Raw genomic sequence first — 18,812 nt, forward strand, 5'->3', positions numbered from 1 at the left:
ACAGTAAATGTAAGCTCATTATCATCATTAACTCCTTTTATACACCAGCTGAGCTCAGAAGAAACAAATGGCAGAAAAATATAAGGAAAAGAAAAAGATTAAATATATTCATCATTCCCTTACTGGTAGGTTTTGTTGGTTTGGGTTTGTTGTTTTTTTTTTCATTCCTTGATACCTTTATTAGATAAAACTTATTATTTATTAGGAAGTCTTAAAATTAGCTTGATCATTTAACTCCATGAGATGCCACTTAAGAGTCCTAAGGAAGAATAATAAAATGGCTTGACTTGTATTTTAAGGGACATTCATCACAGCAGTGCCTAACTTACTACACTTGTTCTCATACACTCAGAAATGCCTCAGGGGTCCCACATCACACCTCACCCACATGGGTGAGAGAATGGTTTCAAGGAAAGGAAAAGCTTTCCATTTATCCTGTTTGTGCGTTTTCTGTGAAACTGTGATGGCCAGGGGAGTGGTGCTACACCTAGATTTGAATGGGAGAGGACTCAATAGTTTTAGACATTGAAAGGTTTTATTTTTCATCCAAAATAATACTCTAAGCTCCTTCTAAGGCAGATGTGTGTGAGCCACACCTCCAGAGCAATTTATACCACACATGTTGGACACTAATATCAGGTAACTGACCTCAGGAAGGCACTTTTTTCTCTCTATTGATGGCAAGGTCAGCCTAATTAGTACCTGCATGTAAAGCCTACCTTTTTGCTAGGTAGGTGGATTTGTGCAGCTGTGTTTTTACATATAAACAATAATTAACAATTCATATGAAAGGATGCTTTTGACACTCCAGTTTGATTCAACCCCACCCAGAAAAAGTGGTACTTGTCTCCGTTATTGCAGCTGATAGGTTTTATGCATGTATGTGATGTGTATTTCCTATTACTTTACATGTTTTTCTTTGTTGATGATTAATACAAAAAAGACAGGGCCCCAGTCTGCAAGCACATCCCACGTACTTGGGTTCCCAAGACTTTAAAAACTGGCCCACAAGGTAAGAACTTACAGGAGCAACTGATCCACAGTCCTGATTTTAGTGCCTAAAATGGGAAGCTCTGGTAGCTTTGACTAAATTTGTGATCTTTCCATCAAATGGGTTAAGTTGGGGGAAGCAGGGTAGCTTCTCAAATTGCTTTATGGGGAAAGTTTAAAACTTTTAAACCTGTTGGGAATAAGCTATGCTAAAACTCTTAAAAATGGAAACAATTGCAATAGAGAAGCATTAAGGCTACTTACGGTGAAATACTTCTTGTATCCGACTTTGGCAAGCCAAGAAGTCACCTAAATTAAGTAAAAATCTAAGAAACAAGGAGAAAGAATTGCAGAATTTATGTGACTGTACAAAGGCAAGAAACAAACCTGACTTTATCTGACTGTACAAAGGCAAATCGTACACACGTTCAAAACAGGAAAGAAATGCAGACCTGCCTCTCCAGGCATGGAAAATACCTGGAGACGCTTCTAACGCCGTTCGGCTGCGGGGGTGACGCTTCCAACACCATCTCCTCCAACGGCACCCTTCTGCCGCTTCATTTGGCACTCCACATGGGAACACCCCGCTCCCCCCAGCTGTGCCCTCTGCCCCCACGGGCTCGTCTCCCACTCTGCCGCCGCCAGCGCCCCTCGTCAGCCCTCACCCTCCCTTCCCATCGCCCGGGAATCGCGCCGGGGTGCGAGACTCGCCGCACCCGGGCAAGGCGCTTCGCTCGCCCCCCGGGCCCCGCGGCCACCGGCGAGCCGAGGCAGGCAGCCGGACCGCGCCGCCAGCAGCAGCGCGGGGAGAGCCGGCAGGCTGCGAGCCGGCGGGCGGCGGGGGCGCCGCCAGCGGGGAAGCGGCTTTTGCCGGCGCCTGCCCGCACGGCGGGGCTGCGGGAGGGCAGGGCAGCGTGGGGCCGGGCTCGCCTGCCCCGCACCCTCCCCTCGCCCCGCCGCCCGGCTCCCCCGGCGGGTGGACAGCGGAGCGGCCCCGCAGCGCCACCGGGCAGCGCTTGCGCACTGCGGGCCGCGGCGCTGCTCGCCCGCCTCCCCGGCGCGCCCCCGGGAGCCGCGGCGGAGCCGAGCCGGGCCGGGCCGGCACCGGGCTGAGCGGGGCCGGAGCCGCGGGGAGTGGGGAGCGGGAGCGGAGCCCGCCGCAGAGCAGCCCCCGCCCCTGCCTGCCCGGGCGGCAACCGCCCCGCTGCCCCCGGTGCCCGCACAGCTCGGGAGGCGGGGGCAGCCCCGAGGGGTCGGTCCCGCAGCTGCGCCCGGCCGGCCCCGGCAGAAACTTTGCTGGCCCGGCCGTTCTCGCCGCTCTCCGCCGCCGGGCGAGCGCTTAGGCGGCGCGGCGACTAATCCCGGCAAGAGTTTTGCAAAGCTCTTAAACATCCCAAGCTGTGCGCAGCAACCTGTTTTCTGCGAGGTTGCCGGCGAGGAGGCATTAGTGTTCGCAATTACCCGGAGAGGGGAGGCGTTTTCCACAGGGGACCTTTCCTCACCAATAAAGCCACCAACTGCCCGCAGCGGCGGGAGGACGTAAATAGGCAGCGCGGGGCCGGAGCGGCTGCTGGCGCGGAGGCAGCGGTCCCGGGAAAGGGCGGAGCGCCGGAGGGGGATCCTCCCGGCGGTGCACTTGCTACATTAACTCGGCGCGTCGGAGACGGAGACACAACTTTCCGAGTCTGCCCCGGGAGGCGGCGAGAAGAGCCTCCCCGCTGCTCCGCTCGCCGCGCCCCCGCGCCGGCCGCTTCACGCGGCGAGCCCCGGCGGCAGCGGGAGCCGCGCTCGGGGGGCAGCGGCGTGGCAGCTGCCCCCGCCCCGGCGAAGCGGGCGGCCCCCGGCGGCCGGGCGGGCATGTCTCCCGCTCCCAGCCCCGCCGAGCGGGGCGGCTGCCGCCTCTGAAAGGGAGCGGGCGACCCCCGCCGCCACCCGGCCATGCAGCCCCTCCGCGCTCCCCTCGCCCTGCTCTGCCAGGTTCTGGGCGCCTGGGCCGCTTGCGCCCTGGCCCCCGCCGCCGCCGCCGGGCTGCCGGCGCCCGCGCAGCGCGCCAGCTCGCCGCCAGCCCCGACGCCCCTCGACGCGGGCGGGCGGGCGGCCGCGGCTCTCCCCGGGCGCGGAGCCCTCCCCCGCGGGCCGGAGCGGCGGGGCCGGGCGGCGGCTGCGCCCCCCGCGGGGCGGCGGGGGCCGGGCGGCGGCGGGCGCGGAGCAGCGAGCGCGGGGCCGGCGCGGCGGCGGGGAGGGGCGCGGCGGGCGGCCCCCGCTGGCTGCCCCTGAACGGCTCGGCCGGCGGCGAGGGCAGCGCCGGGGGCCGCGGCAACGCCACGGGGCGCCGCGCCCGCCTCCGCAACCCCTTCTACCCGCTGACCGAGGAGTCGTACGGCGCCTACGCCGTCATGTGCCTCTCCGTGGTGATCTTCGGCATCGGCATCATGGGCAACATGGCAGTGATGTGCATCGTCTGCCACAACTACTACATGCGGAGCATCTCCAACTCTCTGCTGGCCAACCTGGCCTTCTGGGACTTCCTCATCGTCTTCTTCTGCCTGCCGCTGGTCATCTTCCAGGAGCTCACCAAGAAGTGGCTCCTAGAAGACTTCTCCTGCAAGATCGTCCCGTACATCGAGGTAATGGCGGTGTGTAGGGATGCGCGGGCCCCGCCGCGCCCGCCCGGCGCCGGGCGCCTCTCCCCGCCGCTGCTCCGCCGCCGGCCGGAGCCACGCGCGGGGCCGCCCCGGTGCGGCGGGTTCCCGGGCGCTCCCGAGGCCGAGGCGCCCCGGCGCGGCCCCGCAGCGGCAGGGACAGGGACAGGTTGTGGCCGCGCCGGGTCCAGCGGCATCGGGATTGCTGTAGCCTCGGGCCGGGCGCCTCTAGCTCTTCCTTACGCTCGCGCGAGTTCTGCCGAACTTTCCTTCCTCCCTGTGATCCTGAAGGGCGAAGGATCCCCTCAGAGTTAGATTTCGGGGTTTTTTGCTTTGTTTGTCGTTTTCCTAAAGTGAAGCGAGGCGGGAAAGCGGATGGAGGGGGGTGAGTGGGGACAGGTTGCAGGAAGGCGATTGTGAAAAGAACCATCAATGGGATGTAGGTGCTCATAATTTATACCTGGGCGTTCAAATCTCACATTTATTTAGCTTATCGTTAAAAAAATAATAATTAAAAAAATGACCCCAGCTCCATTTAAATCTCGGCTTCTTGGCAATGGTTCAGAGTCTCTGTCAAGGAAGCTGTCAGCCAGCTGGCCAGAGTCCTGCCGGCAGCGTTCAGGTTGTCCGCTTTATTTATTTACTGGAACCGAACGCTCAGGCTTGTTGGTAGGGTGGTAGCCCATAATTCTGGCTGGCTCTGCTGTATTCCCAAAACCTTATGTTCAACATCATTCTGTAACTGAAAGCTCCGGAAATAACTGTTGATTCTCGCATCCTAAGAAGGAGATACTGGGGGGGAAAAAAACCCCAACAAAAACCAACACCACCCCCAAAACAAAACCCAGCTTGTTATTAATACGTAGACTATCAGCTTCAACAGCACATTGGTACACAGTCATATGTAGTTAACTGTCAACTGATACTGTTAAGAAAATGTTTAGAAAGGTGTGTGACGTGTAGGCACTAAATTGTCGTTACTTCGTTTATATGTGATACACTTTATTACCAGTCGTATCGGACAAAGGGTGGAGCTGTGCTACGCTTAGATGAATTCAAGGCCAGTAGTATACCACTGCATTTGAAAAACTCAAAGCACACTTAATCGATTTGCATTTAGGAAGACATGAAGGAGTAAGTATGTATTTGATGAGAAACTGATAGTACTAGGAGCTTTTAAAATTTCGGAATTAGGTTCTGAGGCTACTGTTTTAACCAATAAAATAAGTAGTTCTGTTTCAGTTAGAGTGTAACCATTTCAATTAAAGTACTTAGTGTAGTTGAAGTGTTTTCAGGACTTCCCTGTAGTGACATTTTACGCTTCCTAGCCTTTTTTTGGTGCATCCACATACAGAGTAGAAATACCTCTTCGTAATGCTGATGCTAGTTAAAGATCAGTAATTGAAATGATTTGCATGGCCACACTGTTCTTCAAAATTTGTTGGTTATGCTGCACAGGTTTGGGCACTAAAGAGTTTGTCAAACTGAAAGTACTTGAGCTGAAATTAAAAAATGTAATCCCAAAAAACCATTCAGCTGCTGCTGTCCCCCCTTTATACTTTAATAACACCTTTCTTTTTTCTCTTTTTTTTTTTTTTTTCTTTGAAGTTCTGTGGGTGTCTAGAGTTGAAGTCTTATTCAAGAACTGGTACCGATCCAGTTGTGATGGACCGGTGGTATGGTGCCCATCTTAGGCTTAATTATTACTGAGGTCTGAAAGTTAAACATCCTCCGTGTCCCTGAGGAAATTTAATGAACTTTTTTCTAACGTACAGATCAAAAAAGATACAACCTTGGGGTTCTGTGTTGCTCCCAGAATTGTGTATCTTTCATTCACTAGTTGTTAAATATAATACTTACGTATGTCAAGTATATTCATCACCCTGGGAGCAGTAAGTAAAAGGCTGGATTTCTCCCTCAGTAAACTGTAGCCATGAGTGGCAGATACTGAACACCACTAGCGGATTGTGGCTCTCCACAGCTCGCCTTGAGCTCGGCAAGAAGGACATTGTCCTGCAAATCAGGATTTGACCCTGCTGAGATGGAGAAGGCAGTTAGAGCAAAGGTTCACTGCTTCCCAAGTGTTGTTCTAACCTCTCAGGCATTAACAGTGATGCGGACACTACCAGGAGCAATGCAGATGTGGAGCATGTCATGAAATCTGCCCTGTGAGCAGCTGCTGCTTCATGCTCCGTCAAGGATTGTTCACAGCAGTGTACTCACCTGACAGGTGAACAACACCATCTTCTCCCTTGTGGTTACACCTGGGCAGACTCATTCCCTTCTCACACAGTGGGAGAAGGATGAAGCTCCTTGAGAGGAACTCTGTAAACAGCTATCTTCAGGAGAGGTTTATGGATGAAGCATCTTCCCAAAAATGGACAAACTTTAAGGTATTATCTGTGTTTTCTGTAAGTTAGCCCAGCATTTTGTTAAGTGCCTATCTGTTCCATACTTTACATTTCTTTTGTGCGCCAGTTCTCCTTAATCAGTGTTTAGGGAGCTAGGTGACTCACCCAGAGGTGGGAAATACCTCACTTTCAAGTATCAAAGACCCTTATTGGGCTGAGCCCTCTGTCACACCAGCTTGTACTTTCAGAACTAGAGAACAGGGGATGTCTGATTATCCAGAGCAAGTGATACAGTGATCACAGCATTTTAACATAGCCTAAGCGTGCTCTGTATTGTGTTTGAAGGTTTCAAGTGATCCCAGTGAGGAACCTTGAGTTTTCTCAGTTTAGCCTCTGTTGGCCAATTGGTCTTTATTTGTGCTGTTTAGTGGATGTTGTGCAGAATATCAACATAGCATCTATTGCCAGTGATAACACATATGCACGCAGTCAGGGGAAAATGTTTTGTGGTATCTTGAAGCACATTTGTATAGGTAAATGTTGAGCTTCCAGCTGTGGAAGGTCAGCATTTAATTTAAAGGGCAGTTTTCTCATACCTAGTAAAGATCTGCTGTGACCAAGTACATTAAGCAGTCATTTCAGCCATATATTGTCTCACAACTTGGTCAGTTCTTACTTACCTTTTAAAACTATGTCATGGCGATGCTTGCATAAGGAATGCTGTGCACATGACTGAGGCAGAAAGTGAGTAAATTAATTCTTCGGTGCTTCTCACGAGGTCTCTAGGTGATGAGAGGAAAACTGCTAGAGAAAAAAGCTAGAAAGACGAATGGTTAGTAGAAGCAGATTATCTCCACCAAGAACTTTACTTGACCCTAATGATGGCGCTATCCTGGAGGAGTGGTTTTGAATGCACTGAGAGGGAATCAAGAAGGGAATTGGAACAACCGGGACAGATACTCTGCCCATAAGTATGTGTGGAGATGCACTTTTAATCAACTGCTCAACAGTTCCTAAAATTTTGCCTGATTTTGCCTAAAATTTTTCTTTAGGCATGCATGTCTGAAGTGTTTACCTGCACACTTTGTTTATGTTGTCTTCAATATACTTTTCTCAGTATTGCTCATCATCAGGAGATACAGGGTAAATGGCAGTACAAAGATAATGGCTTTGGCCAATTCCTGTTCCACAAGCCCTGCTGATCGTGGAACCCTTTTTCTGTGTAAGTACACACAGTCTTTTCAGCAACAGGACTGCAGGGTGAGGGGAAAACAAAAAAAGGAGTACAAAACGATATCATTCAGGTTCCCTGACTTACAGATTTATGCTAGGTCTTAATAGAAAGAAGTGTGGATGTAGACAAAATCAGTGGTTTTACTGTGCTTCTAAATATTTCACAGCTGTACAGCTGTGAAATGTAACAGTCCTGTGAAGTAGCATCATTATTTTTATTTTAATGCTTGAAGGCAGTAGTGAAGAGGTTAGTAAGTTGTTAAAGGCCCAGAGCAGCTTGCTGCAGATGACAAATGGATTGTGCCAACTAGGACTAGAAGCTATCTTTTGGGCTTTAAAAGGAAGCTTTCTTGAGTTGTGCGCATTCTGTTCTTGGAGGATAGAAGCTTGGTGAGTTTGAGGGGGTTTGTTGGAAGCAGACATCACTTTCTATGCCAGCAGATTGAGACGAGCTACTTATAGTGAAGTAAGGATTTAGAATCGGGAAACAGTCTAGAATGAGGGTTTGCAGAGGCTGCTGTACTGTCCTGTGCAGTCCGGCACAGGTCAAGAGGTTGCCAAGGTCAGTGATGATACTCGGCCGTGCACTTAGTGCTAATAAACATGAGCCCTCCCTCTGCCTTTCTCATACCCCCACAACAAAGAGAAAGACCAGATTTGCGGTGTCCTCACCTGGACCATGTTGTGCATACGCTGGCTTGGCTCTGGAGCAGGCTGACAGTGAAAGCCTCCAACATCTGATGCCCAGTCCCTGCTTGTGCTTTTGGCAATCAATTTGTGGCATCACTCCTGTTTCTGGTGGGTAACTTCCAGCTTGGATAGCGATCACAATCAGTATTCTTAGTGGAAAACATAAGGATTGATTTGTCCTGGAATACAAATTACTATCTTTCACAGGAGCTGGTGCTCCAGGGCAATTCGAGGTGAGGCTTTTTTCCCCCTTTCTGTCTTTTAGTTGGTAGAGGCAAGTGAGAGGCACAAAGCAGAGAAAGTGGCCATTCCCTGCCTGTTGCAAAGCTGTCAGAAGAGAGCCTTATTTTAGGTTTCACTTTAAGGAGGCAAATACATTTTTTATGGGAGTTTATAAAAGCTGTGTATTATCTGCCTTTTCTGTGTCTTTTGTTGTGTGGCATCTTCTTCATGTCTCTTCTTTGACTCGACTCAGAGCTGCACTCCTGAATCTCCAGTAAGACCTCTGGGTCATAGGCAGAGATCCTCAGAGAGGCTCGCAGTTTCAAAGCTTCACACTGAGAGTTTTCTGGGGCAGTGGCTACATGTGTCTTTTACTGAGCAGAATATCTTCAGCGCTTATCACACAATAAATAATTACTTAAAGAAAGAAGTGTTAATATAGCTCTGCCCTTTAGGTATTAACAGCGTGATGATAGTAGCTGCCGTGTTGGCTGTTCTGTCAATCTTTCTTTCCTCAGCAAACCTTGTCCTTAGGGGCTTAAAAGTTGTCCATAAAAATTTGCTTTTGGCTTAAACTTTGCGTGTGGCGTTTCATCATGGAAATTAATTTTTGTCAGACAAGGTTTAAAATTGGGTCAGTAATATTTGAGTTACATATGTGTGGAGAGAAAAAGGCAGCATCTGCTGTCCCAGCACCGTAGACTGTACTCTGAGCACTGGGATGTCATTTCTCCGTATGACAGGAGTTTTCCTGCAGAGGAGGAAGAGGCAGTTTTTTAGCAGCCGGTGCATGTTGTTAATATTAAGAATTAGTGCAGGATTCCCTTGTGCAGTATGGTGAGAATTTAATCCTCGGTAGAGAATGGCACTCATTTCTTTATTAAAAAAAAAATAAAGTAAATTAAATTTACTTATATGGTAGCTTGTCAGGTTGTAAACAGGAAGATGAACAAAAATTAACTCCCTTTGTGCTTTGCAATTTTTCCAGCCCTCTGGATAAGCATGTGGTGTACTAATGAGTATTTCCAGTGCCGTGATGTTCTGGTTGGCTTTCACTTCCAACAGAATTCCAGACCAGCTCTTGGAAGTGGATTCTGATTCCGAACACTATTACTCTTAGGATATGCAGATGGATAAGAAATGTACAAAGCACGTGCTCTATGTCTTCCTGCTATGAGTGTTGATAGTACCACAAAGGAAACAACCATATTGTACTCATTGTTCCATGTATGTAGGACATCTCCATCATAGTCATTTCCAGAACTACCATCTTGTCCTTTAGATAATTAAGGTGACGTAGATTCTTGTCCAGAATGCTTAAACTAATTACTGATGTCAGAGGGGTACCCTGGCCCCAGTACTCCTTAGCTACAGAATTACATCTGCCGCACCACAGTAGGGTTTTAATGGAGTTTTAACTTTAACCCTTACCTATTTTAAAGCATAAAGTCATTGATGTGTAATAGCACTTAATATAAGAAATATAGAGGTGTTGTGTTTATTTATTTATAGTAATTACTGTCATTCTTGGGTTTTGGTTTGGGTTTTTTGTTTGGTTGTGTTTTTTTTTTAATTGAAAGAACAGAAACCAGAAATCTAGATAAACAATTAAATACTTGTTTGCAATGGGATGACCTTTTATTTTATGGTAGTCCAGTCTTATTACTGGACTCTGTAATGCAAGTGTAGAGTAGCACAAAAAAAGTATTGCAGTCTGTACTAACTTTGTTTATCTTAGCTAAAATTGACAAGGCTGCAAAAGCCACCCATGATATGTTGCATTAATGTGCTCTAAAGCTATCAAGTTTGATGTGAATATAGACTAGCCATAATGAGATGGTAGACTCAAATGGCTTGTGGGGAAAAAAATTAGTTGTTTATAAGATATACCAGAAATGGATATAAAGAGTCTACAAGGTGTCACTGGCAGTTACGGCTTGGCTAGTAGTAGTGAACCTTTTCTGCAGTTCAGCTTTCTTGTTACAACAGGAAAATGCTTCAAATCCCCATCCTGCCTTGTAACCAAAGAGTGCCATGTAGTTTATTTTATGTTTGTAACACAGTGTTTCTTATATTGTCTTAGAAAATCCAGCTTCAGCTGGTAGAAGCAGCCACTTCTTACAACTCCTTTATTTTATCTGGTTCCATGTAGAATCAGTCTACATCGTTTGCTCTCCTTTCTCCATCAGAAGGCGTGCTCGAGAACATGATGCCTGAGATGGTGAATGGTCACTCTCATTCCCAGCCTTGAGTTGCTCATGGCTGGTTGATTCCCATTCTGTTATATTCACTGTCCTTCAGCTTACGTAACTTTTGTATCTCAAGATAGATTTATTTGTAGATAGCAGCAATATCACTTCTTGGTCTTCACCTGATGGGACCGAGTGACCCAATCTCTCTTTTATATTTGCTCACAGAATTTGGTCCTTGTTGACTTTTTCACCCAAGTCACCTTTTCTGATCTCGTTTCTGGTTTTGTTTTCATTACCTTTGTCTAGTCAAACAGATATTGGTAAGAGAGAATTCACAGTCTTATTTCCACTGGCATTGCTTACTGTACTACATCTACACTGCTTCCCTGGTCAGCCAGCGGCTCTGCTCCTAGAGGCCAGGGCCAAGAGCTGTGGGACCGCAGCCAGGAGGAGAAGTAGGACAGGCCAGGGAAGGCCTGGGAACATCTCTGTAATTGTTAAAGCTCATGAAAGGGGAATTGGTATGTTGGAGGGACAGCGAGGAGAACTGATGCAATTAAGCTGAGCATTTCATGAGTTTACTGTTGTTCTCTCTGCCCTCAGTTCCCCAAATGAATTTCGACACAGTTGACTAACAGCTGGTGAGCTCATGACCAAAGGTTTATGCAGTGTCTCGAAGGAGCATCACAGTGCCCACTAACATCCCTGTCAATGCTTTTAAAGGAGCAAATGTATTAAGAGACTCCCTTGTAACAATAATGTCTTCTTTTCTGCCTGTGTGCTGTAGCTGGTGTTGCCTTCAGCAGTGGCTCCGTGCCCAAAGCGTGTGAGCACCTCCCCAAAGCAGGGGTTACTGCACCACCTCCTCAAAGCAAATTGGTGGTCATTTGGTTAGACACTTGGGGACTTTTCTGGTATCATCTAGTAAGAGAAAGATGTAAACTGGTGTCATCCTGAATGTCTAGAGACTGAAGGAGAATCTTCATAGGGACCATATGGAAATAAATTGGACAACTAAGCCATGATCAAAAACTACTCAGGCTGACTTGCCCTTGTCTTGCTTCATTTCCTGCCAGGTTGTTGGCATTAAGACAGCAACAGCATATCAGCGTATCAGAAACTCAGCTGTTAAAGAAGAGCACCGTTAAACTCCATGCAGCTTCACACCGCTTTAGGATTTGTTAATTTGTCCTTTACCTACTCCCCATCAAATTAATTGCCTACATTCTGTTGTTATTTCAGGGCAGTGTAACAGATTAAAAAGGAAACTTTTCTGGCTTCTTTCACATTTTCAGCTTAGCCCTAATTATTAGTATGAGTGGTATGAAGAAACACCCCTAAACTGAAATTGTGTGAACATGCAGAATGCATGCCGCTGTTCTTGCCCACATAGGTTGCAAGCAGCACCCATTGATTTTTGCTGGCAATTACTCATAGTCTGCAGTGTGGGGTAAGTAACCCTTAAATTGCTATACTGCCTTTTAGCAAGTCAGCTGGAGTGAATCCCTGTTCAGCTGCTTAGGAGTGTGTGTTTGTTTTTTGCAAGCTTTTCCATGGCATCACTAACTCCGTTAATCTACAGAAAATAGGAAACCGTTGCCTGTTCCAGGGGAACACTGGCTTTGTTCAGCTTGTTTCAGCAGTAAATCCATGGGAGAGTTTTCAAAGCCGACTTCCACTGTTCTTAGTTGTTTCCTCTTGCTCTATTTCACTGTCTTAAACCTCCAAGCTGTTGGTCAATTAATGTGACAGGGACCCCGCAGGTTATGTTTGTTCACGGTGGGGATGTCTTCTTTCATTAGTCCAGCCTTAACAGCTGCAGAGTTTTAATGCCTTAGCCACTGTATAACAGCCCGTTTGCAACGAAATGCTAAAGCAATGAAAGCGTGTGCATTGGGGGCGGGGGAAGAGGCTCAAATAAGAGCTGAGGGAAAATGTTAATATACAAACCCTCAGATTTTCTTCTGTTCTGCTGATTTTATGTTCTAATCTCTATTCATTCCTGAATCTCAATTATTTCCCTGTGTCCTCACCCTTTTGTTATTCATGTTGCATGTTCTGGCTAAAGGTTTTGCTGTCACTCTAAGGAATTTGAAGACTGCACATACACATTTAAATGTTTTGGAAACAAAGTCACTGGTCTTGAGTTTAAAAATCGGACTTTTAAGCAGTGGTATGTGAAAATTATCTTTCATTAGCTAAGTTTAAAACTGTTCATTAAAATTTAACTGCAATTTTTCTTTAATTTTTATTTTTTGCTGTATTTACCAAGCTTTCTCTGATTCTTTTCAGACAGTTTTTAACTTCCTAAATCAATAGGTTTGTCTATTAAAAATGTTTATGGTACTCCATTGTCATCAATAAATATTCCTGCAAGTTGATTAGTAAGAGATTGCATCTTACTCATGCCATCTTTTAGGAAGCTGCTTCAAAGAATTCTCCAACTAAGCCAATGTCTGGCAGTTCTAATCCCAAGTGCCTAATATTTTTCAGTGATACTCAATTTTAGTAATCTGATATGGCCATTAAATATTGGAGGCCAAAATGAATTATATGTTGATATAGTTGTGTATAACTGTATTGTCTATCTTTGCAGAACTTTTTACAGGGGATGCGTAAACAGGAATATTTCAAAATTATGGTGGAAATCAGAATTATTTTTTAAATCTACCTATATGACATTGAAATATATTACTGCACATCAAATTTGGCTAAGCAAAGTTATAGTGAACTGCCTAATATTACCCTTGATTTCCCCGTTAATTGCACGGACATGTGGTTTAGTCATGATAAAAGTAACCATCCTTTACATTTATCAGGAATATTATTTAACAGTTTCTTTTCTTTTGCATCAACACATTTTCAGCATAACACAAGCATGCAAACCCCTGAAAATAAATGCATTAGAATGAAACAGGGCACCTAATCTTTCTTCAGTTGAAGTTAATGGGAGTTCTGGTTTGTATTTGAACCGAAGTTGAATTTGATGGAAATAAGATTAGGCCAAAATGTATATAGTGTTCTGCAAATTTATTTTTAGGAAATTTAGTTATAAACAGGATAAAATTATAGGAAATTATATTTCATGGCAGTATGAGGTTTCTGTTCATGCATAGAATGATGGTTATTAAAGCTAGAAAACATGCATTGCTCTGTACTTGCTCCTTACAGTATATAATTGAGAACTCTGTCCAATCCATCTTTAAATCATTTAAACAATGAAACTTCTGTCATTTCTCCTGGCCTTCAGTACACTCTCCCACAGGATGTTTCTTATGAAATTAAGCCTAGATTTTCCAGTGATTTTTTTTCTGAATGAAATGTAGAAGATAGATTATTAAAGCCTAACTGTTACAGTGAAGATGGGTTTTGCACAGGCTCTGGAAGCCTGAAGATTTCAGATACAGTCTCTTTAAACTCACAGTACAGGATGACTTTATGTGTGTACACACCATCAAAATTTCACTTAAAAACCTCAGTCCACAAAAAAAGTTGTTGGACCCTACTCCATTCAGTAGATGTCTAACCTGCAGGGTTCCTGGGTTTTGTAGATATGGAAGGTTTTGATGTTATGATTGCCTGCATGTTTGATGAACATGTCATGTGGGCATAAATTCATACTTCTGCTGGAGGAAGACTCTCCCCTCTCTCCTCTCTTGACTTAAATTCCAACCCTTGTGGTGGAACTGATTTTTCTGAAAAACACCCCTTAGAAAAATGGTGGGGAGGAAGTGGGTTAGTTTTACATGTTGGTCAGTTCCTCAAATTTTTTTCCACTCAGTGTTGCACAGAGGTTTGCATGGGCATCCAGGAGAGGATGGCGCCAAGCTGAAATAAGTATTTGTAGGCAGGGAAAGATCTACTCTTTTGGGATACATGCTGGATAACAGCTCTGCAAACACTGGAAGCTAAGTTCTGTCGGTGATGTTTCTTTTGAGGGTGCTTTACTGTCTTCTAGACTAATGCCCCTAAACTGGGTTGTCCTTTGCTTTTGTCAGTCAAGGGGCTAGACTTGACTGGTGTTTTAGAGTACAACTTGAGCTGTCCTTAACTATGAAAGAGTATAAGCCTCTTCCAAAGAACAGCTCAATGGTAAGAGCCTTCATCCAATATACAATAAATTAATTCCCTTAATTCTCTCTTCAGCTTGAGTGAGTCCAGGCCTTCATCTTCCTTCTCTGAGAAAACTGCCATCAACAGGGGACTAGGGGACTTTTGAAGGAGATTAAGTTTTCCCACTCTCCGCTGAATAATGGACCGTACCCTTGTAGCTGTCCTTTCCCCTCCCCCCTCCTTTTTCCTACCCCAACCCTATGCTGGCACCTGTGTTCATTTACATTCCCTTTTCTCCTTCCCAGGTAGCCTCTCTGGGAGTCACCACGTTCACACTTTGTGCCCTCTGCATCGACCGATTTCGTGCCGCCACCAACGTGCAGATGTATTATGAGATGATCGAAAACTGCACCTCGACGACTGCCAAGCTGGCTGTCATCTGGGTGGGCGCGCTGCTGCTGGCCCTGCCGGAGGTGGTGCTGCGCCAGCTGGCACGGGAGGACCCCGAGTACAGTGGCAGCCCGCCGGGAGAGCGCTGCGTGGTGAAGATCTCCACCGCGCTGCCTGACACCATCTACGTGTTAGCTCTCACTTACGACGGGGCAAGACTCTGGTGGTACTTTGGCTGCTATTTTTGTTTGCCTACTCTTTTCACTATTACCTGCTCCCTGGTAACCGCGAGGAAAATCAGGAGGGCGGAAAAGGCTTGCACAAGGGGGAACAAGCGACAAATTCAGCTGGAAAGTCAGATGAACTGCACAGTGGTGGCTTTGACCATTTTATATGGGTTTTGCATCATTCCTGAAAACATTTGCAACATTGTGACTGCCTACATGTCCACAGGGGTCTCTCGGCAGACTATGGACCTCCTCCATCTCATTAGTCAATTCCTTTTGTTTTTTAAGTCCTGTGTTACCCCAGTTCTCCTTTTCTGTCTCTGTAAACCTTTCAGCCGGGCCTTTATGGAGTGTTGCTGTTGCTGCTGTGATGAATGCATCCAGAAGTCTTCAACAGTGACAAGTGATGACAATGACAATGAGTACACCACAGAACTGGAGCTCTCCCCTTTCAGTACCATCCGTCGTGAAATGTCCACTTTTGCCTCCGTTGGGACTCACTGTTAGTTGACCTTAGGACTTTATTTCCTGTATCTTTTTCCTTTTTCTTCTGTTGTTTTTTTTGGGGGTTTTTTTTTAATTCATATTTTTCTTGAAGCAAAATGCAAAAAAAAATTATTGAAAGTTATTATTGAAAACTACTCTGGAAACCAATCTGTCTATTAACAGTCATGCTTTGGAAAATAGTTTGTTTATTAAAATGAAAGGTCGAGAGAGAAGGAGAGCCAGCACTAGGTTTTAAATCATGATATTTTGCATGGTGCTAGGACTTTATTGTTTGGGGAGGAAAATCCATATCAATCCACTTTATTTAATTCCATAGGAATTTTTTTTATAATCGCTGTAAAATGATTATATAGACATTGTCGATTTTGCAAGGTGTTTCATGTAAAAGATGTGGTGGAAAGTATTTGAAGGTAGCTTTAATCCAATTTCTGTACACTATTGCGAGAGGGCTTGGACTTCAGAAAATTTATAAAGTAGCATAAAAATAAATGAGGTTTTATTCTTTAACTTCATTGTCAATCTGCATTTAACAAGGATGCCTATAGATAATACTAAATTCCTTCAATAAGTAAAAAAATCTTGGCATAAAATAATTTAAATGGCCATATTTAATTTACCATTTGTGTACTTACCCTTGGAAGCTATAATTACAATGTTTAGGGAAGATGGCTATAATGGTATTAGATTTACACAAGTGGGGTTTTTTAATGTGTATTACAAAGGTTCAATGTGCCTCATTGAAAATTTCCTTCTTAACCTGCAGGTGCACAAAACCTGAGTGATTTTGTACTACTTATGAAGAAAGATTTGCTTTCTCACTAGATTCTGTCTTCTGTGGTTTCAACATCAGGTTTATTTCCAACTTGTTATTGGTTTTACATTAAGATTATGTCCTCAGTGTCTGTGTATATAGCTCCAACTGGCTTCAGTGAGAGTCCCATTGCAGAGGAAGGCATTCTTTTGCCAGAGGTTTGCTGACAATAAATGTGAGGGACTGAAACATGTGGAGAGTGGATTCCTTCTTTTTATAAAGGGTATAAACACACTTGGACGCTTGGGGCTTGACCCAGAGCCTGTTGCAGTCAATGGAAAGCTTTCCATTAATTTCAGAGGGCTTTGGATCAGACTGGCATCTCCTATTTATTCTGGGATATGTAGCATGAATATTAATCAGGGGGGCTCTGTGTACCGATAATAAATCATGTTGCTCTCACAGAGACTGCTATTCAGTAGCAGCTCACAGCTCTGAAGCTGTTTTTGAGAACCATGGTGTGTTTTACTGATGGCTTCTTGCTGTCCACAGAGTTATTAAAATGAGGGTACGTCAACACTGCCAGCAAAGTGCAATATAGTGAAACCTAAAGTTGTTGTAAGCAAGCCAGGCTGGAGACTGGAAAGTGCCTATCTGTACCAGCAGAGCTTATTTGCCCTACTTCTTGGCTGAAGCAGACAGGCTGTTCTTGGCAGGCAAGCTGGCTTGTATTTACACTGGGCAGCAAGCTGAAGTGTAGAAACATGCTAAGGAACTGAATTTGTTATAATTAGCTTATATTTTAATACCAATTAAATAAATAATACAATTGCGATAGTATGTGCAGTAGTAGAATCACATGCATTTGTCCTTGGAAATTAACAGTGATTGTAACTGATGTAGTCTTACTTCCCAATACCTGCCTCTAAATATGTTAAAGAACTTTCTGTAACTTCTGGAAAGGAGTCAATTTTTTATTTGTGGATTCTGGACTTGATATGTTTAATCTTTGTATCTGGTTGGGCAAGCAGTATTTCTTTTTCTTCACCATTTTAACCTATAACAATTTCAACTGAGAGGTAGTTGAAATTAAAGAATCTGAATTTGAATCTATATGCACTTGAGTTCTTTTTCTGACTTTTGATTTAGGCATTGAGCCCTAGCAAAGCAATCTGCTTTAAGCACAGGCCTAAATTTAAATATTTGTTTCTGTTTAGAACTTGCTAAATTACCTAAGCTTTAAAAATCTTTTTGTAGCATAGTCTGTCACTTCTGAAGGCGGGGGAACTGTCCTTTCCTTATAAACCCTTCACTGACTTCACGTTGCTTGATTACATCCAATAAACTACGAAAGGGATTGAAAAGAAAAGATGAAAACAAAATCTCCTTACTGTGATGCCTGTGTCTCCTCAAATACGTATTCCCATCTCTGCATTTTGATTTGTGCTATGTCTTTTAGGTGCCAATATTTATAAAGAATGGGAATAAAAACTCCTTTTTTTGTTCCTTGCTGAATTGTTTCTCTCAGCTGCCCTTTCAGTCACAGCATGAACAATGGCTCAAGGATCTGAGAAATAACAGCAGAATGGGAGGAAGCACCTTTTTTTTTAAAAAAAACAAAACAAAACAAAACAGAGAAATTACTTGGGGACATTAAATGATTGCATTTTGCTAATTTAGGTGCAAGACTGCACCGGAGCAGGAAAAGTCCCCCTTGCCTTTGGTGTTAGGTGCTTCCAGCTCTCCAGGCTGCAGTGGGCATGTGTAAGCTCTGCTAAGGACTGCTGCTCGCTCCCAGGTTATACACTCTGCGTCCCAGAGTGGTGCAGTTTACTTCTCCATTGAAACATTTCCACAATGTATATATTGTAATCCTATGGAGGGGATGGGTGGGGGTGTGAATCAGCAAGAAGGAGATTTAAGAAGTCATTGGAGAAGGTAGAATTTGAAGATCAATAATGCTGTGTTTGGAAATACGTTCTCCTGCTTGTGTGGTGGAGTGTTCTCCAGCCTCGTATTCAGTGGGGCTTCTGTGTACCCAATGTAACCTTGCCTTTTCTGCTGCTGAAAGAGCATTTTTCACAGCTATTTCACCCCCCTGCCTTGGACTTCCATAGCAATTGGACATGCAAGACACCCTTTTATTCTAATTTGTTCTCTAAATTGGTTAAACTAATCCCATGTTAGCAGGTTTGCATGGTCGCAGCCATTCTGATGCAGGCGTGGCTTGTTAATGCATGGAAGTCTCATGATAAACGATTCCTTTTGTTAAAGATGGGGTACTGCACTGCTTTTCTTCCTGCTTCTGGGACTGATGCTCTGAACTCTTGAAATTTTCCTGGTGTTTGCTTTCCTTACTTTCTTAATATTTTTAGAAGTGATTTCTGGCTCTTATGGATCCGGTTCTGTAAGTCATCTGTTTGTTAACAAGGGGGCATTTAATGGACTGATGACTGAAGATTTGGAAATTATGATGGCAAAAATGTATTTCTTTCACATAAAACAGAGAAACATGCAGAGCATGGTGATCAACATAAAAGAAGAGTAATGGAACGGAGAATCAG

At 45.0% G+C, this 18,812-nt stretch overlaps 1 protein-coding gene across 1 annotated transcript; it reads left to right on the plus strand.

The window, feature by feature from the left end:
• The first annotated feature begins 1,563 nt into the window (after positions 1-1,563).
• Positions 1,564-17,361, plus strand: GPR37 (G protein-coupled receptor 37). Its single transcript, XM_037388195.1, has 3 exons — positions 1,564-1,899; positions 2,538-3,617; positions 14,679-17,361. The coding sequence occupies exons 1-3, from the start codon at positions 1,564-1,566 to the stop codon at positions 15,495-15,497; spliced, it is 2,235 nt and encodes a 744-aa protein (XP_037244092.1). The 3' UTR covers positions 15,498-17,361.
• Positions 17,362-18,812: the final 1,451 nt, after the last annotated feature.

The sequence above is a fragment of the Falco rusticolus genome, chromosome 5 (assembly GCF_015220075.1).
Source record: "Falco rusticolus isolate bFalRus1 chromosome 5, bFalRus1.pri, whole genome shotgun sequence".
In the NCBI taxonomy this organism is placed as follows: Eukaryota; Metazoa; Chordata; class Aves; order Falconiformes; family Falconidae; genus Falco; species Falco rusticolus.

Bases quoted from the DNA above. Each gene is read 5' to 3' on its own strand.
- GPR37 (XM_037388195.1), top strand. From the start codon at position 1,564: ATGGGAACACCCCGCTCCCCCCAGCTGTGCCCTCTGCCCCCACGGGCT. The intron at 1,900-2,537 runs GCAGCGTGGGGC...GGACGTAAATAG, and splicing joins CGGGGCTGCGGGAGGGCAGG to GCAGCGCGGGGCCGGAGCGG. The intron at 3,618-14,678 runs GTAATGGCGGTG...TCTCCTTCCCAG, and splicing joins AGATCGTCCCGTACATCGAG to GTAGCCTCTCTGGGAGTCAC.